The 27,329-nt window shown below is 31.8% G+C and overlaps 1 protein-coding gene across 1 annotated transcript in view; it reads right to left on the bottom strand.

The window, feature by feature from the left end:
• Positions 1-23,176, bottom strand: part of LOC137659992 (uncharacterized) — a 64,193-nt gene extending 41,017 nt beyond the window's left edge. Inside the window, exon 1 of the mRNA XM_068394728.1 lies at positions 23,063-23,176. Coding sequence (XP_068250829.1) covers positions 23,063-23,176 — 114 coding nt within the window. The remainder of the gene's footprint in view (positions 1-23,062) is intronic.
• Positions 23,177-27,329: the final 4,153 nt, after the last annotated feature.

The following is a 27,329-nucleotide window of genomic DNA, read 5'->3' as shown; positions in this document are numbered from 1 at the left end:
ACAACTACAACGATGAAATTTTCAACGTTTAGAGTACTATATAGTAAAAAAGTGTACCTGTCTACAAAACAAACGAGTATACTGTATTATTTAGCACTTGCGGTCTATTAAATTTCCTATTGTTTGTCATGATATTAATCTCTGGCACCAACATTCAGTTGGTCTTTTATGTATGTTGCTTAAGATTTTTCATAATTCAGACCATTCTTTGCATCTTGATCCTCTCAGACGGTGCCATCCTGTATGTAGTGCTATATATGCAGTTAATCCAAAGAGACATGCCTTTTCCACCGTAAGGCTGAATACTACACATTATTCTAGAAGTTTTTTTTACAGCTGTGACATATTGTGGAATGATCTTTCTAATCAGGCAGTTGAACTGTTGGAACTTCAGAAGTTCAAACTGCAGCAAATGTTTTTATGTTGAACTGACTGACATAAGTCTCTTTTCATAGTTAATATATGACAGATATATTTTAACGTTGTCACCGATCTTATGATGTTTTATATTATTTATTCATTTTTTTGTTTTGTTTATTTATTTCATTATTTCCTTTCCTCATTGAACTATTTTCCCCGTTGAAGCTCTTGGGCTTATAGCATCCTGCTTTTCCAATTTGGGTTGTAGCTTAACTAATAATAATAATAATAATAATAATAATAATAAATCGAGACCTCTTCCAGAAACTTGTGGCTTATTTCAATGACGATCACATGTATCTTATATCAATCCATTTCATCAGTGAAGTTAAACAATATTGAGTTGTTGTTATTATTATTATTATTATTATTATTATTATTATTATTATTATTATTATTATTATTATTATTATTAGCTAAGCTACAACCCTACTTGGAAAAGCATGATGCTACAAAGCCAATAGCTCATACTTGGAAATTAGTCTAGAGATGAAAAGTAATAATGAAATGAATAAACTATATAAAGGTAATGATTAGAAAATATCGAATATTTCAAGATCATTAACAACGTTCAAATAGATCTGCCATATACAAACTATGAAGAGAGAATTATGTCAACCTGTTCTACATAAAATCATTCTCTGTAAGTTTGAAGTTCATAAGTTTTTAGCTATTCGACTGCCCGATTGGGAAGATCATCCCACAATCTGATCACAGCTGGAATGACATTTTTAGAATATTGTGTAGTTTAGAACCTTATGTTGGAGAAGTCAAAACTTTTATGATTAACTGCATAACAAGTACCTACAGGATGTTATAGTCGGGTAGATCTAAATCCAAAGGATGGTAGGAATTATGGAAAAATATTATGCAACCTGCATAACGATATAATTGAACGATGGTGCCAGAGATCAATATCCAGATCAGGAATATGAAATTTGATAGACTTGAAATTTTTGTCAAACAAATTAAGGTGAGAGTCAGCTGCTGAAGATCAGGCAGGAGAACAAGACCCAAAACAAGGTAGAATAAAAGAATTCTAACATTGCATGAGGATGAACATTTCCTTTCGTGCAAAAGAACCCAGAAGTCTATGGATCAAAGCATGGGTCTGTTTACTCCAGTAATATTATTATTACAAGGTAAGCTACAACCCTATTTGGAAAAGCAAGATGCCTTAATCATAAGGGCTCCAAGAGGGAAAAATAGCCCAGTGACGAAAGGAAACATGGATATAAAAAACTACAAGAGAAGTAATAAACAATCAAAATAAAATATATCCAAGAACAGCAACAGCATTAAATTAGATCTTTCGTATATAAACTAAAAACCTCAAAGATAAAAAAAAAAATCAGGAGAAAGAGAAATAAGATAGAACAGCGTGCCCGAGTATACCCTCAAGCAAGAAAACTCTAATCCAAGACAGTTGAAGGCCTTGGTACAGAGGCTATGGCATTACCCAAGACTAGAGAACATTGGTTTGATTTTGGAGTGTCCTTCTCCTAGAAGAGCTATTTGCCATAGCTAAAGAGTCTCTTCTACCGTTACCAAGAGGAAAGTAGCCACCGAACAATTACCTTGCAGTAGTTAACCCTTAATTTTATTGATATACCTGAAGCCGATGAAGATCTTGATTTGCCCATAAGTGAATTCAGTGTGTTTGAAGTCGAAGCTATCATTAAAAAACTCAAGAGATGGAAGGCCCCTGGTTACGATGGAATAGCTGTTGAGATGATACTGGCTGAAATTGAAGTGACCCCAGAATACTTACAAAATTATTTTCTAGAATGTGTCATGAAGAGTCAAAACCTGATGAATGGGAGTGATGAGTGTTGGTGAAAATAGGAAAGAAAGGAGATTTGACTACTTCCAATAATTACAGCGCCATCAATCACACTTACGCCAGTTGTTATGAAAATATATAGCATGCTCATTCTGAAGAGACTGGAGAGAAAGATTGATGAAAAGCTGAGAGATGAACAAGCAGGATTTCGAAAATGCAGTTGTAGTGACCAAATTTGCATGTTGAGACATCTTGTACAGCAATGCGTAGAATTTAGAAATCCATTTCTGATGGCATATGTGGACTATGAAAAAGCCCTCGATAGTGTGCACCGGCCAATTTTGTGGAGTCCTGCGTTATTATGTAGGTCCTCTTAAATATGTGAATTTGATTAAATCTGTTCATGAGCATAGCAAGTGAAAAGTTAATGTTAGTGGAGTCCTATCAAATGAATTTCCAGTGAACAGCGGAATTCTCCAAGGAAATGTGTTGTCTCCTATGTTGTTTATCCTCCTCATGGATTTTTTAATGCGTATAACAGTCGGAGATGGTGGAGAAGGATTGGATTACATTGGTAATAGAAAATTAGCATAACTAGAGTATGCTGATGATGCTGTCCTTATTAGCAGAACACCACAGGATTTGCAATGCTTGCTTACCAGAATGCATGAAATATCATACGAGATTGGGCTCAAGATAAATTGAAAAAGACAGAGATGATGAGAACAGAATATGCAATGGAAGATGAAATATCATATGAATATTTAGGAACTATGATCTCCAATACAGGGTCTTTAGAATTAGAGTTTATTGAAAGATTGTAAAAAGCAAATCAGACAATGGCTAGGTTAATTAGAATTTGGAAATCAAATCGCCTGAAATTACATATAAAAGTCAGACTATAAATCAGTTTAGTGAGGTCGGTGTAACTGTATGGACATGATTCATACTATGACAATGAAGCAATCTCCAACAGATTTGAGAACCAATGGCAGGAGTTAAATAAATGGCAGGACAGGATTAGAAATGAAACTATGAGAGACATTACTCGAGTGCCATATGTGGATGAGATCATGATGAGGGGTAGATGGAGATGGTTTGGGCATGCTCTTCATACTCCACAAGAGAAATTACTTCACTAAACCTTCAACTGGGCTCCAAAAGGCACTAGAAAATTTGGGAGACCCAGGCCTACATGGTTGAGGACTATGAAGAGGGAAGTCGATGATGAATGGAGAAGTATTGAATTAAAAGCCCAAGACAGAGACGACTAGCAAAATCTAACCGAGGCCCTTTGTGTCAATAAGCGTAGGAGGAGATGATGATGATGAGTTAACCCCTTGAGCTGATACCCGGATATATATATATATATATATATATATATATATATATATATATATATATATATATATATATATATATATATATTTATATATATATGTATATATATATGTGTGAATTTATATTTATATATATATATATATATATATATATATATATATATATATATATATATATATATATATGTACAGTATATATGTGTATATATATATATATATATATATATATATATATATATATATATATGTATGTATGTACAGTATATATATATATATATATATATATATATATATATATATATATATATATATATATATATATATATATATATATATATCAGAAACAGAGGATGAAATATATCAAGAAAATTTGTTCACTATGGCCTTGTAAGGAAGGATAATTAAGAGTACTAACCACTGATTACCCAATGGATATATAGACCTTCCAGCAGTTTGAAATTGCCCTCATTATTATTATTATTATTATTATTATTATTATTATTATTATTATTATTATTATTATTATTATTATTATTATTATTATTATTATTATTATATCAAAAATAGTTAATGCCGTTGCTATACGTTTTTGCAATGAATTAAATCTTGGTGAAACTCAAAGAATATGAGACTAATAGTGTGTACATAAGAAACTTATTGTAGTGCTTGAGTGATTCTGTTTCCTTATCAGGAAACTAGATCCCAACACGAGAGTAGAAAGTCAGTTTTGAAGTTCAATTAACAGTCACTTGATATGGAGTTCAGTTCTTGCATTCTTGAGTGTAGTTGCTTCTGTATTTTTTTTTTTTTTTTGTGTGTGTGTGGATTGTCTTGTTTGCATGTGACATGTGAGTCTCGATTTGTGTGTGAATTTCTTGTTGGCGAACATGTGTTTGGTGTTTGCGTTGGGATATGCATGTTGATTTGTGTGGATTTGGACATTCAAGATAAAGTTAGATGCTGTTGTGCCAATTAACTTCAAGAAAGGTAAACAGTTTTGCTTAATGATATATTATGACATCACCTGATGTTTATTTTTTTTTATCAACAAATTGTATGTTTTGAAAGTTGGAAAAGATATTTTATTAGTTGGTGATAAATCGTTACGTATGTTGTAAGATAGTATTGTCTCATAAAGGTATTTTTGGATTAAATTAATATAAGGTACAGGGCAAGAAAATAAGAGTCATCTTTTAGATTTGGCAAGGAAGGCAGCAGGATATATGCAAAAGTTTAAGTAAGTGAAGAAGTCACACTAAAGCCAAGCTGGATAGCATGACAAATTTGTTAAGCCAACTCTTCCATCAGAATCTGTAGTGTAGATACTGAACTCGGAATAAATTATACTGTAGATGGGAGCTCTTCAGCAAATGTTCTTATATGTAATAAGAGAAACTGAATAATGAAAAAGGAAAAGGTAGTTACACAGCGAGTGAAAATATTATTGCAAGTAGTGATATACGGTAAATCCAAATGCTGTAAAATGTTAATTTCTTATTTAACAGTGAAGAAAATAAGAGTTATAGCCTAAGGAAAGAGTATATTATTTAAGAGGTTAAGAGAGACAGATATTTCTGGATGGATGGATGGCGGAATTGTTAAATGGAAAGGCCCTACAATCCAGGAATGATAATGAATGCAAAAGGGACTGACTGGTGCAATGTACCTATGGAGTTCGATACACTGTTAGCACTTTTGTGTAGACTATGAAGATGCTGTTGTTTTTTTTTTTATACGTGAAATTTTGCTTTATTTTAAGAGTTAAAAGGATGAATACGCTAAGATCATCTTGATTATATATATATATATATATATATATATATATATATATATATATATATATATATGTATATATATATGTATATATACATATATGTATATATATACATATATATATATATATATATATATATATATATATATATATATATATATATATATATATATATACTGTATATGTGTATATATATATATATATATTTATATATGTATGTGCGTGTGTGTGTGTGTGTTTGTGTGTGTATGTGTGGATAAAAATCGCATTTACAAAAATATAAGAAAAATGTTTTAGATTTCGAAGGAAACATTTATTTTCCCTTCAGAATACAAATATTTGTATCATAAAGAGGAAGGAAGGGAGACCGTCCCTTAGAAACCTTCAAATAATTATGTGAACTTGAGGTTTATAGGCTATATATTTATGATATACACTGATAAAAATTTGTATTGAATGTATACACTATGTTTTGTAATATGTATATCGAAGTCTGTATGAACGTTTAACGCATAAAAATTATTCAAATGCATTCAAGGTTTGACGCCTTTTCAAAAGATATTTTCAATCTTCTCGTTTGCAATAAACAATATAATGATATAATGAAGCAAGTAGATTCTCGTCTTTCAACTAACCTTAATATTCTTATTGAATATATTCTCTTTACAGGTAAGTGAGTAGGATGGTTTCGTAAAGCGAGTAGGATACTCCAAAAGGTAAGTTTACGTTTGAACAAAATTATTTATTTTTTGTATCATTTTAGTGATTATCACTTAACTAGTAATTATTGTGTGAAGAGTTGTAGGATACGCCAGTTATTTTAATATTTGTTATGTTAAGAGTTGCAATATACGCCAGTTATTTTAATATTTGTTATATTAATAGTTGCAAGATACACCAGTTATTTCAATATTTGTTATGTTAATAGTAGCAAGATACACCAGTTATTGGAATATTTGTTATGTTAATAGTTGCAAGATACACCAGTTATTGGAATAATTCCTATGTTAATAGTTGCAAGATACACCAGTTATTGGATTATTTGTTATGTTAAGAGTTGCCAGATACACCAGTTATTGGAATATTTGTTATGTTAATAGTTGCAAGATACACCAGTTATTGGATTATTTGTTATGTTAAGAGTTGCCAGATACACCAGTTATTGGAATATTTGTTATGTTAATAGTTGCAAGATACACCAGTTATTGGAATATTTGTTATATTAATAGTTGCAAGATACACCAGTTATTTGAATATTTGTTATGTTAATAGTTGCCAGATACACCAGTTATTTGAATATTTGTTATGTTAATAGTTGCAAGATACACCAGTTATTGGAATATTTCTTATGTTAATAGTTGCAAGATACACCAGTTATTGGATTATTTGTAAGTTAAGAGTTGCAAGATACACCAGTTTTTTTTATTTGTTGTTGTATTAAGAGTTGCAAGATACACCAGTTATATGAATATTTGTTATGTTAAGAGTTGCAAGATACACCAGTTATTAGAAATTTTGTTATGAGAAGAGTTGCAAGATACACCAGTTATTGAAATATTTGTTATGTTAGGAGTTGTGAGATACCCCAGTTATTAGAATATCTGTTATGTTAAGAGTTGCAAGATACATCAGTTATTGGAATATTTGTTATGTTAAAAGTTGTAAGATACACCAGTTATTAGAATAATTGTTATGTTGAGAGTTGCAAGATACACCAGTTATTGGAATATTTGTTATGTTAAGAGTTGCAAGCTACACCAGTTATTTGAATATTTGTTATGTTAAGAGTTGCAAGATACATCAGTTATTTGAATATTTGTTATGTTAAGAGTCGACAGATACACCAGTCATTTGAATATTTGTTATGTTAATAGTTGCAAGATACACCAGTTATTGGAATATTTCTTATGTTAATAGTTGCAAGATACACCAGTTATTGGATTATTTGTTATGTTAAGAGTTGCAAGATACACCAGTTTTTTTTTTATTATTTGTTGTATTAAGAGTTGCAAGATACACCAGTTATATGAATATTTGTTATGTTAAGAGTTGCAAGATACACCAGTTATTAGAAATTTTGTTATGTTGAGAGTTGCAAGATACACCAGTTATTGGAATATTTGTTATGTTAAGAGTTGTGAGATATCCCAGTTATTAGAATATCTGTTATGTTAAGAGTTGCAAGATACACCAGTTATTGGAATATTTGTTATGTTAAAAGTTGTAAGATACACCAGTTATTAGAATAATTGTTATTTTAAGAGTTGCAAGATACACCAGTTATTGGAATATTTGTTATGTTAAGAGTTGCAAGCTACACCAGTTATTTGAATATTTGTTATGTTAAGAGTTGCAAGATACACCAGTTATTTGAATATTTGTTATGTTAAGAGTCGACAGATACACCAGTTATTTGAATATTTGTTATGTTAAGAGTTGGAAGATACACCAGTTATTGGAATATTTGTTATGATAAGAGTTGCAAGATACACCAGTTATTGTAATATTTGTTACGTTAATAGTTGCAAGATACACCAATTATTGAAATGTTTTGTTATGTTAAGAGTTGAAAGATACACCAGTTATTGGACTATTTGTTATGTTAATAGTTGCGAGATACACCAGTTATTTGAATATTTGTTATGTTAAGAGTTGCAAAATACACCAGTTATTAGAATATTTGTTGTTAAGAGTTGCAAGATACACCAGCTATTTGAATATTTGTTGTTAAGAGTTGCAAGATGCACCAGTTATTTGAATAGTTGTTATGTTAAGAGTTGCCAGATACACCAGTTATTTGAATATTTGCTATGTGAAGTTGCAAATTACACCCGTTATTTGAATATTTGTTATGTTAATAGTTGCCAGATACACCAGTTATTTAAATACTTGTTATGTTAATAGTTGCAAGATACACCAGTTATTTGAATAATTGTTATGTTACGAGTTGTCAGATACACCAGTTATTTGAATATTTGTTATTTTAAGAGTTGCAGGATACACCAGTTATTTGAATAATTGTTATGTTAAGAGTTGCAAGATATACCAGTTGTTTGAATAATTGTTATGTTTAGAGTTGCAAAATACACCAGTTATTTGAATATTAGTTATGTTAATAGTTGCAAGATACACCAGTTATTGGAATAATTGTTATGTTAAGAGTTGGGAGATACACCAGTTATTGGAATATTTGTATTGTAAGAGTTGCAAGATATAACAGTTATTGGAATATTTGTTATTTTAAGAGTTGCAAGATACACCAGTTATTGGAATATTTTTTATTTTAAGAGTTGCAAGATACACCAGTTATTAGAATATTTGTTATGTTAAGAGTTGCTAGATACACCAGTTATTTGAATATGTGTTATGTTAACAGTTGGAAGATACACCAGTTATTGGAATATTTGTTATGTTAATAGTTTAAAGATACACCAGTTATTGGAATATTTGTTATGTTAAGAGCTGCAAGTTACACCAGTTATTGGAATAGTTGTTATGTTAAGAGTTGCAAGATACACCAGTTATTGGAATATTTGTTATGTTAATAGTTTAAAGATACACCAGTTATTGGAATTCTTGTTATGTTAAGAGTTGTAAGATACACCAGTTATTGGAATATTTGTTATGTTAAGAGTTGAAAGATACATCAGTTATTTGAATATTTGTTATGTTAAGAGTTGCAAGATACACCAGTTATTGGAATATTTGTTATGTTGAGAGTTGCAAGATACACCAGTTATTGGAATTCTTGTTATGTTAAGAGTTGTAAGATACACCAGTTATTGGAATATTTGTTATGTTAAGAGTTGAAAGATACATCAGTTATTTGAATATTTGTTATGTTAAGAGTTGCAAGATACACCAGTTATTGGAATATTTGTTATGTTAATAGTTTAAAGATACACCAGTTATTGGAATATTTGTTATGTTAAGAGCTGCAAGTTACACCAGTTATTGGAATAGTTGTTATGTTAAGAGTTGCAAGATACACCAGTTATTGGAATAGTTGATATGTTAAGAGTTGCAAGAGACACCAGTTATTGGAAAAGTTGTTATGTTAAGAGTTGCAAGATACACCAGTTATATGAATACTTGTTATGTTAGAGTTGCAAGATACAAGAGTTATTGGAATATTTGTTATGTTAATAGATATAGATACACCAGTTATTTAAATAATTGTTTTGTTAAGAGCTGCAAGATACACCAGTTATTGGAATATTGGTTATGTTAAGAGTTGCAAGATATACCAGTAATATGAATAATTGTTATGTTAAGAGTTGCAAGATACACCAGTTATTGGAATATTTGTTATATTAAGAGTTGCAAGAAACACAAGTTATTTGAATAATTGTTATGTTAAGAGTGGCAAGATACACCGGTTATTGCAATACTTGTTATGTTAAGAGCTGCAAGATACACCAATTATTTGAGCATTTGTTATGTTAATAGTTGCGAGATACACCAATTGTTATATTATTTGATATGTTAAGAGTTGCAAGATACACCAGTTATTTGAATAGTTATGTTAAGAGTTACAAGATACACCAATTATTTGAATATTTTCTATATGAAGAGTTGCAAGATACACCAGTTATTTGAATATTTGTATGTTAATAGTTGCCAGATACACCAGTTATTTGAATATTTGTTATGTTAAGAGTTATAAGATACACCAATTATTTGAATATTTGCTATATGAAGAGTTGCAAGATACACCAGTTATTTGAATATTGGTATGTTAATAGTTACCAGATACACCAGTTATTTGAATATTGGGTGTGTTAAGAGTTGCAAGATACACCAGTTATTTGAATATTTGTTATGTTAAGAGTTGTCAGATACACCAGTTATTTGAATATTTGTTATGTTGAGAGTTGCAAGATACACCAGTTATTTGAATAATTGTTAAGAGTTGCCAGATACACTAGTAATTTGGATATTTGTTTTGTTAAGAGTTGCAAGATACACCACTTGTTTGAATAATTATTATGTTAAAGAGTTGCCAGATACATCAGTTATTCTAATATTTGTTATGTTAAGAGTTGCAAGATACACCAGTTACTTGAATATTCGTTATGTTAAGAGTTGCAAGATACACCAGTTATTTGAATATGTGTTATGTTAAGAGTTGCAAGATACACCAGTTATTGGAATATCTGTTATGTGAGAGTTGCAAGATACACCAGTTATTGGAATATATGTTACGTTAATAGTTGCAAGATACACCAATTATTGAAATATATTTTTATGTTAAGAGTTGAAAGATACACCAGTTATTGGACTATTTGTTATGTTAATAGTGAGATACAGCAGTTATTTGAATATTTGTTATGTTAAGAGTTGCAAGATACACCAGTTATTAGAATATTTGTTGTTAAGAGTTGCAAGATACACCAGATATTAGAATATTTGTTGTTAAGAGTTGCAAGATACACCAGTTATTTGAATAGTTCTTATGTTAAGAGTTGCCAGATACACCAGTTATTTGAATATTTGTTATGTGAAGAGTTGCAAATTACACCAGTTATTTGAATATTTGTTATGTTAATAGTTGCCAGATACACCAGTTATTTAAATATTTGTTATGTTAATAGTTGCAAGATACACCAGTTATTTGAATATTGTTATGTTACGAGTTGTCAGATACACCAGTTATTTGAATATTTGTTATTTTAAGAGTTGCAGGATACACCAGTTATTTGAATAATTGTTATGTTAAGAGTTGCAAGATACACCAGTTATTTGAATATTTGTTATGTTAAGAGTTGCCAGATACACCAGTTATTTGAATATTTATTATGTTAAGAGTTGGAAGATACACCAGTTATTGGAATATTTGTATTGTAAGAGTTGCAAGATACACTAGTTGTTTGAATATGTGTTATGTTGAGTTGCAAGATACACCAGTTATTTGAATATTTGTTATATTAAGATTTGCAAGATACACCAGTTATTGGAATATTTGTTATTTTAAGAGTTGCAAGATACACCAGTTATTGGAATATTTTTTTATTTTAAGAGTTGCAAGATACACCAGTTATTAGAATATTTGTTATGTTAAGAGTTGCTAGATACACCAGTTATTTGAATATGTGTTATGTTAACAGTTGGAAGATACACCAGTTATTGGAATATTTGTTATGTAAGAGTTGCAAATTACACTAGTTATTTGAATATGTGTTATGTTGAGTTGCAAGATACACCAGTTATTGGAATATTTGTTATATTAAGAGTTGCAAGATACACCAGTTATTGGAATAATTGTTAAGAGTTGCAAGATGCCCCAGTTATTGGGATATTTGTTATGTTAATAGTAGCAAGATACACCAGTTATTGGAATATTTATTATGTTAAGAGTTGCAAGATACACCAGTTATTTGAATAATTGTTATGTGAAGAGCTGCAAAATACACCAGTTATTGGAATATTTGTTATGTTAAGAGTAGCAACATACACCAGTTATTTGAATAATTGTTATGTTAAGAGTTGCAAGATACACTAGTTATTGCTATATTTGTTATGTTAATAGTTGCAAGATACACCAGTTATTAGAATATTTGTTATGTTAAGAGTTGCAAGATACACCAGTTATTGGAATTCTTGTTATGTTAAGAGTTGTAAGATACACCAGTTATTGGAATATTTGTTATGTTAAGAGTTGAAAGATACATCAGTTATTTGAATATTTGTTATGTTAAGAGTTGCAAGATACACCAGTTATTGGAATATTTATGTTAATAGTTTAAAGATACACCAGTTATTGGAATATTTGTTATGTTAAGAGCTGCAAGTTACACCTGTTATTGGAATAGTTGTTATGTTAAGAGTTGCAAGATACACCAGTTATTGGAATAGTTGATATTCTAAGAGTTGCAAGATACACCAGTTATTGGAAAAGTTATGTTAAGAGTTGCAAGATACACCAGTTATATGAATACTTGTTATGTTAAGAGTTGCAAGATACACCAGTTATTGGAATATTTGTAATGTTAATAGATATAGATACACCAGTTATTTGAATAATTGTTATGTTAAGAGCTGCAAGATACACCAGTTATTGGAATATTTGTTATGTTAAGAGTTGCAAGATACACCAGTTATTTGAATATGTGTCATGTTAAGAGTTGCAAGATACACCAGTTATTGGAATATCTTTTATGTAAGAGTTGCAAGATACACCAGTTATTGGAATATGTGTTATATTAAGAGTTGCAAGATATACCAGTTATTTGAATAATTATTATGTTAAGAGTTGTAAGGTACACCAGTTATTGGAATAATTATTATGTTAACAGTTGCAAGATACACCAGTTATTTGAACTTTTGTTATGTAAAGAGTTGCAAGATATACCAGTTATTGGAATAATTAATATGTTAACAGTTGCAAGATACACCAGTAATTTGAATAATTGTTATGTTAAGAGTTGCAAGATACACCAGTTATTGGAATACTTGTATTGTTAATTTTTGCAAGATACACCATTTATTGGAATATTTTTTATGTTTAGAGTTGCAAGATACACCAGTTATTGGAATATTTGTTATGTTAAGAGTTGCAAGATACACCAGTAATTTGAATAATTGTTATGTTAAGAGTTGCAAGATACACCAGTTATCGGAATATTTGTTTTGTTAATAGTTGGAAGATACACCAGTTATTGTAATATTTGTTATATTAAGAGTTGCAAGAATCACCAGTTATTCGAATATTTGGTATTTTATGAGCTGCATGATACACCAGTTATTTGAATATTTTTATTTTAAGAACTGCAAGATGCACCAGTTATTCTATCCCACAGCCTAACAGAAACAATCTTTCATCCGTCGTGATTCCTAACTCAATACTACACCTCCCCACTTAATGAAGGCTTATGTTATCTTACCTAACCAAGACTTAAGTTTTGATTTAATTACCTACCCATACCTAATATAACCAGATCTTGTTTTAGCTATGTTACCCAACCTAACCTAACCAAACTAAGCCTAATAAGAGTTTAATGTCACACCTAACCTCATCTTAACCTTCCACTGATGCTTATAAAGTACATTCTCCAGAAAGTCTTACAATCATTGCGTGCATCGTTTGCTTTCGTAATTAAAATGTTTAAATTAAGGTTAACGTTTACATTTGAAAGATTGGCTCTTTTAAAAATACACGTTTTTAAAGATTTTATCACGGTTGCAGCTGTTTCATGCATGTTTATAAAATCAACCATCGCTTAAACAGATGGCATTTGAAAACTTGATTTTTTTTCCATTATTGATTACTTGACACTTTCTTGTTCATTTCATAGGTCATGACCAGCCTTGGAAAGTGGACTCCATATACTGATGTAATTTCGCGCGTGTAGCATACGACACAGAATTTACTTTCTCGAGTGAAGTTACTATTTGGTATTCCCTCCGTCTCTTTCGCTTTGCCGCCGCCTAAAAAAGGGGAACCCGTCTCTTTTCGCCATCTGTCATGATTGACAGGTGATATCCGGAAATATATCAATCATCGATAGGAATCAAGGGGTCCTTGCTATTCCATATTTACATGAAAAATACGCAGCAATATATTTCTAGTTTTTGTAGAACAAGATTATTATTGTGGACTGAGTGCTTCATACCCGTAAATAAATTACTACAAAATTAAAAACTAGGTATACTAGTGTTTATATATATATATATATATATATATATATATATATATATATATATATATATATATATATTATATATATATATATATATATATATTTATATAGATAGATATTCTTATATATATATATGTATGGATATACAGTATATATATATATATATATGTGTGTGTGTGTGTGTGTGTGTGTGTATATATACAGTATATATATATACACAAAGAGAGAGAGAGAGAGAGAGAGAGAGAGAGAGAGAGAGAGAGAGAGAGAGAGAGAGAGAGAGAGAGAGAGAGAACTAATCGTATTCACTAGTGATGACTGCATACATACATAGATTAGACGGGGAATCATTTGCATTTATAACCATGTAAAGTTTTATGATTTTATTCTATTACCCTTCTCTGTACTAAAGATTGATTACATCAGTAATGTTTCGACGAAGTGTACGTATGATAGCGCAGTTGATTAGGGAGGATTATGAATAATGATTTGTATACAAATCTGACAACGATTGGAGAACAAAACTTGATTCACCGTCATTATTGCTATTATATTATGCATTCGGAAGATCTCGCTGGATTAACTATGATTATAGGTCTTAACAATTCCAGGCACCAATTACCCGTATTAGGTCCTTTGACCTTCCAGAAAGTACTTTATTGAGACTCTCTTTAGTGGCGGCTCATTTTTCCTTTGCCTACATACACACTAAATAGTCTGGCCTATTCTTTGCACATACTTCTCTTTCCTCATACATCTGACAAAATTAAGTTAACTAAACTATTCTTCTTTTAAGGGGTTAACTACTCCACTGTAATTGTTTAGTAGCTACTTTCCACTTGGTAATGGTAGAAGAGCCTTTTCAGGTATGGGAAGTAGCTCGTTTAAGAGGAGGACACTCCAAAATTAAACCATTGTTCTCTAGACTTGGGTAGTGCCATAGCCTCTGTACCATGGTCTTCCACTGTCTTTGGTTAGAATTCTCTCGCTGGAGGGTACATAGACTCAGGCACACTATTCTATCTGTTTATTTATTTCCTTTCTTCACTGGGCTATTTTACCTGTTGGAGGCATTGGGCTTATAGCATCCTGTTTTTTCTAACTTGGGATGTAGCTTAGCAAATAATAATAATAATAATAATAATAATAATAATAATAATAATAATGTGACAAATCTGAGTTTGTTTGTTTGATTAGAAGACGCAAGACTACAGAATTTCTGTTCCAAAATATTGAGAGACGAAACAAAGACACGCTTTGATTAATGTTATCTGTCCTATTAGACGATCTTCGCTATCTTATCCTGTTTAATCTTTATGTTTGGTATATCGAACACCTGCCTCTACTTTTCTTCGTAAATTACATTACTATCTGTCCATGTAGATTTGTAAATATTAGATTTATGATGATTTTCATTTCAATGTGCGATCATTTACGGCATGTGGTGGGTGACAGTTTTTGTACATTCTCTCTCTCTCTCTCTCTCTCTCTCTCTCTCTCTCTCTCTCTCTCTCTCTCTCTCTCTCTCTCTCTCTCTCTCTCTCTCGTTCTTCCATCTATTATTTCTTGTATTAGTATGAATACTATTTTTTTTTCGGGTGGTGGGTGTTGTTGAATTGCTCAAATTGAATCTATACACTGGATTATAATTTGATTAAAATATAGCTCTAAATCTGCTTACTATTACTACTACTATTCCTACTCTCTCTCTCTCTCTCTCTCTCTCTCTCTCTCTCTCTCTCTCTCTCTCTCTCTCTCTCTCTCTCTCTCTCTATATATATATATATATATATATATATATATATATATATATATATATATATATATATATATATCATTTTTCCTCTACTCCCATACATTTCTGAACCAGCCACACATACGCAACATATGTCAACCAAGTCAATAACTATGCTGCTCTTTTATTCAAATTATTCGGGTACCATAACCTTCCCTACAGCATGTTTACCATAAAGTATCATATCGATTAATCAGTTGCCCTGTCAGCTTTAAACACGTCATGAAAGGCAAGCCCTCTTTTGTATGGTATTTGTTTACAAGACCTCGCTCTCCATATATTGCTAAATTATGGAAAGCTATTGTTTTCCTCTATTATGTTTTTTTATAATTTAAAACTATTTGCCACATTGGAAACAAATTAAAATTATAAAAAACTATAGATTATAAAAAAAACTATTCTGGTATCCTCATTAAACGACCTGGAACTGACATCGTCAACATAGTCAACCAAACAGAAGATCGTGATGCCAGCGTGTGTTTCCATTTTAAATTTAGTATATATTTTGAATATATATATACACACACACACACACACACACACATATATATATATATATATATATATATATATATATTCAAAATATATACTAAATTTAAAATGGAGTAATTACTCTTGGTAGGTTTGACTATGTTGACGATGTCAGTTCCAGTTCGTTTAGTGAGGAATCCAGGCTAGGTTTCATTATAATTCTATAGTTTTTTTTCTTATAATATTAACTTGTTTCCCATGTGGCGAATTATTTTAAATCATGAAAAAGTAATAGAGGAAAACAATAGTTTTGCATAATTTGGCCGTATATGGAGAGCGTGGTCTCGTACACAAATACTGGCTCAAGATAGAAACGACTGGCAATATCTAAAAGAGGCCCTTTGCGTCAAAGGCGTAGGAGATGGTGATGATGATAACTCTTTCTCATTTACTAAAATGTCCACCTCGTTCTTCCCAAATTTTCTCATCGGAGATTCTAAACTCTGTTTCCTCCCCGTCCTTCTACAGGTGGTTAAAAATGCCACTGCTGTCAAAATGTGCCTTTGAGAGCCGTCGCCGATAATGGCTTGTCAAGAGTACGTCAGATTGCGCAGAGATCTTAGTCTAATGGGTAGTTAGCGTAGAAGCTCGCCTTTGCGAACCGATGGCTGCCCAAGGTGCTTTGCATTTTTCTTTTATTTTTTTTTTACCTGTCTTGGAGGCTTTTTTTTTCCCAGCTCATATTACAGTGTTTAAGCTAAGCTTGTTACTATTTTAATGACGTTCTTGACCACCATCGCGAATCTTTTAGATGGAAATTTGCTGTGAAAATAAACTTGTGAAGCAGAATCAGAATTATCTCCTTACACTGACAATAACACACAAGCTTTAATCACAAACACATACGATGTAATATATATATATATATATATATATATATATATATATATATATATATATATATATATATATATATGTGTGTGTGTGTGTGTGTATATATATATATATATATATATTATTACAGCTAGCGAATTATGTAAATTCCTGAGCTCCAAAACTCACCTGCTTTATATGAAATAATCTGATACACAAGAGAATACCTCCGAGCTTTGAGAATAATACGCAAATTCCTGACGATGATATATATAAACACTGAATATCTTGAAAATCTCTTTATTCTGCATTCAAAACAATGCTGGGTGATCACTCTACTTTTAACAGCAACTCTTACTTTGGTTCATAGTCAGGGGATACGAGCAAAGCGCTGAAATAAGTATTGGTGATCGAAATAATACCCACTTTACAAAAGAAAATAACAATTCAAAATAATACTAAAAATAAATCACTCGAAATTTAAATCTGAACTAGACCTTAGACTAAGACAAACTGACTCTTCAAAAAAAATTATACAATCATTGTTTCACTAGGAAATAATTATGAAAATATTTAATTTTGACAATTAATGAAAAAAAGGATACTTTAACACTATAGTAAACAAACAGTAATTACATTTACATATACGTAATTGTTACTCTTACGTCTTTTGTGCTCACATAAGGTTACCAAATGGTTAAGCAAAAATAGATACACTCCCCTTTTTAACCAAATATCACAGAACCAGTCACAAAACATTTATCATATAAAATGTACTTACATTAATACACTTTACTTTTATATTGAACACACAATAATATCACCAATGTTTGAACAACACTATACATGGTATACGCTGGAGAGAATTGACTATTCACATTTGAGAGGAAATATGTTGTTGCTGGATAGATGCTGGTGAGAGGACTGTCAGACGTTGGCTCTTTCAGAGGGCGAGGCTGGATCTCTGGTTCCTATGTATTGCTAGGCTCTTATATATATCATCTTAATTCACTCTAGAAATTTCTAGTTAATCATTCTCGTAGCGTGGGGGCATGGTCCAGACGACCTATCACAATGTTAGGTGGCCATCTTGGCAGTTTGAAGAAGGGGTTCCATTTATTGTCCAAAGAGGCAACATTCTCGGCTAACTCCACCCACCTCCTTTCATAACATTAAAAACAAAGAGTAATCTTTAGTCTAGAATCTTCATGCATTTTCCAACCACGTGGAAACATGACGAAATCCCTAGTATTTGTCATACAGCATACCTCGTGTGAGTAATACATACTTTTTAACAAGATTACGTAAGTCTTCATAACAGAACTACGTGAAATGAAAATTAAATTCTTTAAAATAACTTAAATTTAAATTTACATATACATAACTGAACGAAAATACAACTAAATGAATGACGATAGTCTGTAATTTACATACATTACTTAATCCTACATGAGTGGAACTCTCCTTACGAACTGGCTATACATCTCTTAAATACACCAGTAAAATACGTGAATAAAATAATCTACTCTCATGTTAGACCAGCTTCGTAAATATATATATATATATATATATATATATATATATATATATATATATATATATATATATATATATATATATATCATTATATATATATATATATATATATATATATATATATATATATATATATATATATATATATATATATATATAGGTTATATGTATGTTGTTAATAGTTTATATATGACATGTCTGTTTTGACGTTGTTACTTTTTTTAGAATGATTTATTGTTAATTTATTCTCTTCATTTATTTATTTCCTTATTTCCTTTCCTCACTGGGCTATTTTTCCCTGTTGGAGCCCCTGGGCTTATAGCATCTTGCTTTTCCAACTAGGGTTGTAGTTTGGATTGTAATAATAATAATAATATAGATCTAAATATAACTATACATGTACGTAAACTCACACACACACACACACACATATATATATATATATATATATATATATATATATATATATATATATATATATATATATATATATATATATATATATATATGTGTGTGTGTGTGTGTATATATATATATATATATATATATATATATATAGAGAGAGAGAGAGAGAGAGAGAGAGAGAGAGAGAGAGAGAGAGAGAGAGAGAGAGAGAGAGATAGATAGATATACATACATATTTATATCAATATATTTGTATACGTGTGTACAGATAAGTTGCAAAATGTTTGGATACATATATTACTTTTTTTTTTATCAAATCAATGACTTTCACCCTGCAATTAGCGTCACCGATCGCGAAAACTCGTTTCCATCCAAAAGAAATCCTTATGGACCAGCAGACATAATGTCATATGCTAGAGATGTGATGGAACGTGGCTAAAGTGATGTTTAATCAACTCTTGTTGGTATGGACGATATTGACAACTTCTGTCCGATCGATGATTATTTTCTTTTTTTTTCCAGTAAACACCGATTTGAGCTTTCGTTTGGATTTTACAGTCTCTGTGTTTGGTCAGCAATTAAAATGTGAATGCTGTTTGTCTGGAAGAATTAGAAAAAAAAAGGAAATTTTATTTTCGTGGCAAAGATTTGCATCGTAAGACAATGTTCTGGATCGAGGTTTACATTCTGAAATCTAGGAAAATTGTATAAACTCTTAGAAAAAATTACATGAGTTGAAAGATATGCTGTGTTTATATCATTGTTAAAAATAATAATTGCGGTTAGATTTGGCTTTAATGAAGGTGGTTACAGAGACCAGCCCAAGCTGATGAAGAGAAGTGGTTTCTCTTACATACCTGACGGGCAGTACACGCCAAGTTGAATAACCTGCAATTAAAGTTATGATGCCAGTAATTAACAGTATCGGATTCAAGTTTTTTCCAGGCACTACTGGTTTTTCAGGTAATTGAAGATGGCAGAGATTTTTGCTTAAATGGATAGAAATAGCTCGAAAAGCATACCTTAGTTTACCGTTTTTTTTTCACCGATTCTGGTGCCCAATGTGACGTTAACCACGCGCACACACTTCTTAAGATATTAGGTTTCGATCACAATTTGTGTTATAAAATCTTTTCTATTTAGTACGGCACTGGCGATGTTCTAGTGTCCGTACGAGACCAGGTTAGAAGAAAACTGATATTGATATTTTAAAGATAAAAGATTTGGGATGAAAAAGTTGTGGTGGCCGATGTGGTAACGTCCCTGACTGGGGAACGCCAGACTGGGGTTCGAGTCCCCCTCAAACTCATTAGTTTTTTGGTCACTGTAACCTCACCATCCTTGTGAGCTAAGGATGGTGGTTTGGGGGAGCCTATTGGTCTATCTGCTGAGTCATCTGCAGCCATTGCCTGGCCCTCCTTGGTCCTAGCTTAGGAGGAGAGGGCCTCAGGCGCTGATCATATCTATATATGGTCAGTGTTTAGGGCATTGTCCTACTCGAAAGGTCATTGGCACTGTCCCTTGCCCATGCTATTCATGATCGACCTTTAAACCTCTGTTTTTTTATTGCAAATGCTAATTAGGAAACCTACTTTGTACTCTTATCAGGTCATGGTTAGAAGAATACGTAAGCATGAGAGAATAAAATACAAGGTTTAGCATCAAAAGAAGCTACTAAATTGAAATTAATCTTGAAAAATAGGATTTGAAGGAAAACAGAAGCAGGAAAACAGAGTTCCTAAGTCTCTTTGCGGAACGATTAGATTTTAAGAAAACAGCTGAATAGAAAATTCCCGAAGTTTGACCTCGCTTGGAAAGAATTAGTTGTCAAATATTGCAAAAGACATGAACACGATCATTCCTGTCATGTTGTTCTATATTATCTTCCTGAATTCATTTCACATTTTTTTTTTGTACATTCTACATACAGTAAATGGAGCTATAAAGATTTTTTTTTCTAAATGAAAGGCAATAAACTTGTAAATGGTTGATGGAATGAATATCTTAATTGTGAGGAGAAATTGCCTAGCTGGTGAAATACTTTGATATTATTTGTTAGAGGAGATGAGTGACTAGCAAGAATGACGACAATATATTTCTAGTTTCAGATAAACTGAATTAAAAAGATTCAGGGATATACACACACACATATATATATATATATATATATATATATATATATATATATATATATATATATATATATATATATATAACTATAATTTTGTGACTTAATTGCTGAAGTTTCAGTACTAAATGTAAGATTAATAGGAAAATGAGAGTTACAAAAGTTTCAGCCCAGGAAGTTTGTCATTCATGGCAAAAGTCGGAATTTTATTATTAATGTAATACGAGTGACCAGAGCGGGATGATTGTCCACGTTCCAGAACTATAGCTATAAGTTTTTGCTGAATGAATACTTTCCAAAACGTTTTGTCATTCTTAAATAAAATAAAAAGTTGAACATACTATCAAAAACATTTTTATGAATGTGAACAATATAGTAGAAGGCCGATAGAATTCAACTTCAGAATAGGGCAGCTCTTCTAGGAGATGGACGCAACAAAATAAAACCATTGTTCCCTAGTCTTGGGTAGTGCCATAGACTCTGTTCCATGGTCTACCACTGTCTTGGGTTAGAGTTCTCTTGTTTGAAGGTACACTCGGGCACACTATTCTTTCTGCTTTCCCCTCTTCTTGCTTTATTTAAGTTTTTTATAGTTTATATAGGAAATATTTATTTTAATGTTGTTACTGTTCTTAAAATATTTTATTTGTCCTGGTTTCCTTTCCTCTCTGGGCTATTTTACTTGTTGGGGCCCCTGGATTTATAGCATCCTGCTTTTCCAACTAGGGTTGAAGTTTAGCAAGTAATAATAATAATAATAATAATAATAATAATAACCTAATCTGTGTGTATTATTTTGAAGATTACAATTATGTATATGTATAAAGTAGAAATGCGAATTGGAGTTATATATTTGATGGAAAATTGAAAAATGTTGTTAGAGTTGAAGAATTTCGTATTATGTGAAGAAAAAACGCACTTATGAGCGTATGATCAAGGGTCTCCGTAATTAGCAATTTAGAACAAGGAAATGAAATGTCATAATTCAAAAGCTTCGTTGGGGGTTTCCATGGTCGGGAAGAGAAACTCCCCCCCCCCCCCCCGCTCCCCCTCTGAGGAGGGGTTGCCCTTATTCTTGGAGGATTAATACTTATTCTTGCTGTTGTAGATTACCTGGCCCTTCTGGCCAATCACATACGGCCATCCCATAACCCCGTCGGGTTCTGGCGTGGTTCAGTTCAAGAGACATATTAGCAACTAAAGGGGCAAATGAATGGCTCCCATTTCCTGGACCAGGTCAAAGGTCATATCTCTCTCTCTCTCTCTCTCTCTCTCTCTCTCTCTCTCTCTCTCTCTCTCTCTCTCTCAGTCAGCGCTTAAGAGGCCATTGAAATCACACCCAGGTGCCCGTAATCGATGGAACCACTGACAGAGATTTGTAGTTGCAATCTAAGGTCTTAAGCTGTGACCGCATTCATTCCCTGTTGACCTAGTCAAGTCATTTCACACAACCGCTTCGTTATCTCTCCCTGTCTATTTTAATGGTGTTACTGTTCTTAAGATATTTTATTTTAACTGTTGATTACATCTTCTGTAATTTATTTATTTCCTAGTATTCTTTCCTTATTGGGCTATTTTTCCCTGTTGGAGCCCTTGGGCTCATAGCATCCTTTTCCAACTAGGCTTGTAGCTTACCTAGTAGTAGTAGTGGTGGTAATAATAATAATAATAATAATAATAATAATAATAATGATAATAATAATAATAATAATAATCCCTGAAAGTTTCACTACTCTATGAGTAAAATTGTGTCAAATAAATTGTTCATAGACAAACAAGCAGGCATACAAGTGTGAAAACATAGCATTCTCCCAGCTTCGTGGTGGAGGTAATAATAATAATAATAATAATAATAATAATAATAATAATAATAATAATAATAATAATAATAACCTTACCCAGTTATCTAAAAGGGAAGAAATGTTACCGATTAGATCACCATCACAGATATCGTCAGCATCCCAGCTTTTGAATGTGTCAGCATCACTGACAGCTTCCTCTTCTGTAATCATCTTCCATATCTCTCTATCTCTCTTCTTTGATCTTCATAGGCAATCAGAGTCTGCGGTGTCATCGTCACTGATGTTTCACAGTTTATATATATATATATATATATATATATATATATATATATATATATATATATATATATATATATATATACATACATGTATATATATATATTTATTTATTTATGTATATATGTGTGTGTTTCTCTGTACATATGTATATTGATATAAGGAAAAGAGAGCGACACAAGGCAATAATATTCAAAATCCCTCGGATAAAAAGATGTTGATATGCAAGTAACGAATAAATTCAGTCGTTCCTGACTCATGGTGCAAATTTGCATTTTAGCCTCTTTTTTTTTTTTTTTTTTTTTTTTTTTTTTTTTTGCCTGCCAATGCTCGTACCGCCGTACTATAGAATGGCGACCAGGATTTAATGGGTTTCTCCTTATCATTTGAATTACCTCTTGTCTCTTCCCGCCGAGAGTCATAAACACAGGAACGAGAACTTGCAGACAAGTAGTCTACGTTCGCGACCTTTAACTTTTCTTTGGACTTTGATCGATTTCGGGAGTAAGTTGGGGTTTGTTTTTTAGGGTGACATACATAAATATGATTGTGCATACAAAATTATTCTAAGTGCCTATGTATAAACTTGCATAAAAGGATACATACAACACACGCATAGAGAAACAGGGGTATGTAGAGAGAGAGAGAGAGAGAGAGAGAGAGAGAGAGAGATGGGGGCGGTGACTGAAGTACCATATTAGCATACTCTTTCCAAATTTAGATTAGAGACGTCGTCAGCTCCTGATGCGATTGTTTTAGATGCCTCATAATCCTTATTGTGATTCTTCGCCGGATTTACAAGTCAATGAGGGACATAGCTTTTTATAAAGCTGAGAGAGAGAGAGAGAGAGAGAGAGAGAGAGAGAGAGAGAGAGAGAGAGAGAGAGAGAGAGAGAGAGAGAGAGAGAGAGAGAGAGTTAAATAAAAGCAGACAAACTACTAGAGACGCGACGAGGTATGTGTAGTGGGCACATAATCAAACGCAAATAATGGATCAACAAATAAGAGAGAATGAGGTGTAAACTTCTGAGAGAGGAGAGAGAGAGAGAGAGGAGAGAGAGAGAGAGAGAGAGAGAGGAGAGAGAGAGAGAGAGAGAGAGACGTGTAGGTGGGCAAGCAAGTAAATGCGTCAAAAATCAAAAGAGAAACGTAGCCATCTTTTCCATTTTCAATTTTGTAATTTGAAAGTCAATGCTCTTCTTTTTGTCATTGTTTTTTTCAGATGAATTTATTTTGTGAATGGAAATTGTATGATGTGGAATGAGGTGGAATAATGCTACAATAGTGGCAAATTCTGTCTCTATTAAATTATTAGGAATCCAGAAAATGTGGTCAAGTTTATTTCATAGAATATATTTTTTGTTACCTGGTTCAAAACTGGGATATTATTATTATTATTATTATCATTATTATTATTATTATTATTATTATTATTATTATTATTATTATTATTATTATTATTATTATTATTATTATTATTATTATTATTATTTGTTGTTTTTGTATTTGTTTGTCGTTCAATTACTTCTTCATTGTGTCCGTCGCTGTATTTAAAAGGAAAATCTTTTGCCTTTTGTTGGATATTATTCAAACTCTTAGATCGTTTTCAGAATAATAGCAACTCTATTTCTATTAATTCAAGTTTGAGATCAAATTTAACACTTTTTTTATGTATATCAAAATGTTTACGTTGTTGTTGTCTAACGAAAGGCGGTGACAAGTAACAATATTCATATCGAGAGGGATGGACAAAACATTTAGATTCAGGTTTTCTTGTTATCATTAAACAAAATGTAATATTTCATACCTTTCAACATTTTCGCTAATTCTTACAAGCCATAAAGAGGATAGGATAGATTTGATTTTTTAAATTTCATGGTAATTTTCAGTTTATGGAAGGATAATAACATTATTTGCCTTTTTTTGCGTCATGGTTACTTGAATTGTAGAATTAGTATTCTCTTCTGTGGACGCGAGTTTGTTTTTGGGTTATTGCATACCTGTCTTTACTATTTTTTTAGTAAATTGAAGATATCAGTAACAATAAGTACATTTATATTTTATTTTACTTTCTTTAATTGCTATTTTTCAATCCTGCCTTCTTGTTACCGAAGCCAAATTTTTTCTAGTTTATATTCTAGACGTCGGTAATAAAATTGCGTAATAATTTAGGCATAGCCGGCCCGTTGTGCAACTTCGCTCCGATTTCACCGTTGTTGCCTGGGCCAGAATGTATCAGACAAATTAATAGTAAAAAGAAACTATGTTATATTAATATGATGAATTTTGCTGTCGCCTAATGACCGAAAGAGGTACGAATTAAAAAATTATAAATTCATACTTATTCGACAAAGTTGACAAAAATATTTCACTCAGTGCGTATCTAATAACTTCATAGCTCCCCCATGCATAATATTTCGATTTTCATTTCCGCTATAAAATCTTTTATTATAGTGCAAAGTGAGATACCTAGATTAAGCACCTTACTCGGGAAAAAAAAACGTAAGGATACACGTTGCGATGCAAGTGTGTGTGTGGTGTGTGTGTGTTTTTTTTTTTATTTTTTTTTTTTTTGCCTGCAGAATGACGGTCAAATATAAACAGAAAGTGAAGGATAATTAACTGGGGAGTCAGTAGTAAGGCAGAATAAGCGGATTTAGCCGCAAGATGGCATTGAGTAAATTGTATTCCCAAATAGATTTCAAAATGGCCTGCGTCTCGTTACAGCCTACATATCCCGCATTAGCTTTTTCGAGACATAAGTTCCGCCCTTTTTTAGTGGCCCAGAGTTTATTTACTTGATTAGATTGGAGAGAATTTGAAAAATACATAGAACGTAAAAAGGAAAATGAGAGAGAAAGAGCGATTTACAACCGGTAATTCTGGGAGGTTCGCTTCTAATTGGATACTGATACTGAGAGAGAGAGAGAGAGAGAGAGGAGAGAGAGAGAGAGAGGAGAGAGAGAGAGAGAGAGAGAGAGGAGAGAGAGAGAGAGAATCATTCTGGTAGTTGACGCCATGAGGCTTCGGACAGAAACACAAGGAGAGAGGACTTGTAAATCATCAGTTTATTACAAGGTGTTTATATTGCGTATAAACGCAATCCACTCCCGTCAGAGAGCGGTAATTATACCCAAACTACCACTGCTCGTCTTTCATATAAGGAGAGAGAGAGGAGAGAGAGAGAGAGAGAGAGAGAGAGAGAGAGAGAGAGAGAGAGAGAGAGAGAGAGAGAGAGAGAGAGAGGAGAGTTCGTCACTTCGCAAACTGACCTGTGTGTTTTTCCTTCTCTCTCTGTCTCTTCCTCTTCTATTATATTGTCTTCTTTTTTTAATGTCTATTTTTACTCCTTAATTTATGGATGGACAATAATAATAATAATAATAATAATAATAATAATAATAGTACTAAGTAGTGTTGGGTCTGGTAAGGACTTGTCTTTGTGACCACCAAGAATTGACAACCAGCCGTCTGTCTATGATCGCTTATTGGCATTAACCTTTTCAAGACATTTAATAATAATGATGATAGATCAGGATTTTCGTTTTTCATTTGATTCATGCCTGTTTGAAATTCCGTCAGTTATTTTTAATTGTTTTTTTTCAAAAACCACAATTGTTTATTCTCTTACGCCAAAGAATTTAACCCGAATCTTCACGTGTCTTTCTCTGTTTAACCTACCACAATAAAGAATATATATATCTTATTTATTCTTACCACCTCAAGAAAAATCTTCCACGAGATTTTAATAGTTACGTGTGTTTTTTTTTTCTTTCCTTTTTTTTCTTTTTTTTTCTTTTTATTTTCAAATTCCAAGAGCATGACTTACAGTGAGCATTATGTTTGCCTGTGATACATGTGCGAAAGACAAGACACAATTGAATCAGACTGAATTTTCCTTCGGAGCGAACTCAAGGAAAAACATTGACGTTGTTCTATTTACATAAGATGAGAAAAGCTTTCTTTCAAGTGTCTCGATAACACACTACAACGCATCGTCTGTTTCTCTTTTTCTTTTCTTTTTCTATTTTCTGTCAACTTTGACGGGGGATGAAATCTCTCCTCGTCTGATCTCGACGCAGAATCT

The sequence above is a fragment of the Palaemon carinicauda genome, chromosome 20 (assembly GCF_036898095.1).
Source record: "Palaemon carinicauda isolate YSFRI2023 chromosome 20, ASM3689809v2, whole genome shotgun sequence".
In the NCBI taxonomy this organism is placed as follows: Eukaryota; Metazoa; Arthropoda; class Malacostraca; order Decapoda; family Palaemonidae; genus Palaemon; species Palaemon carinicauda.
The sequence above is the reverse complement of the archived record's forward strand: the minus strand, read 5'-3'. Positions and strand labels throughout refer to the sequence as shown.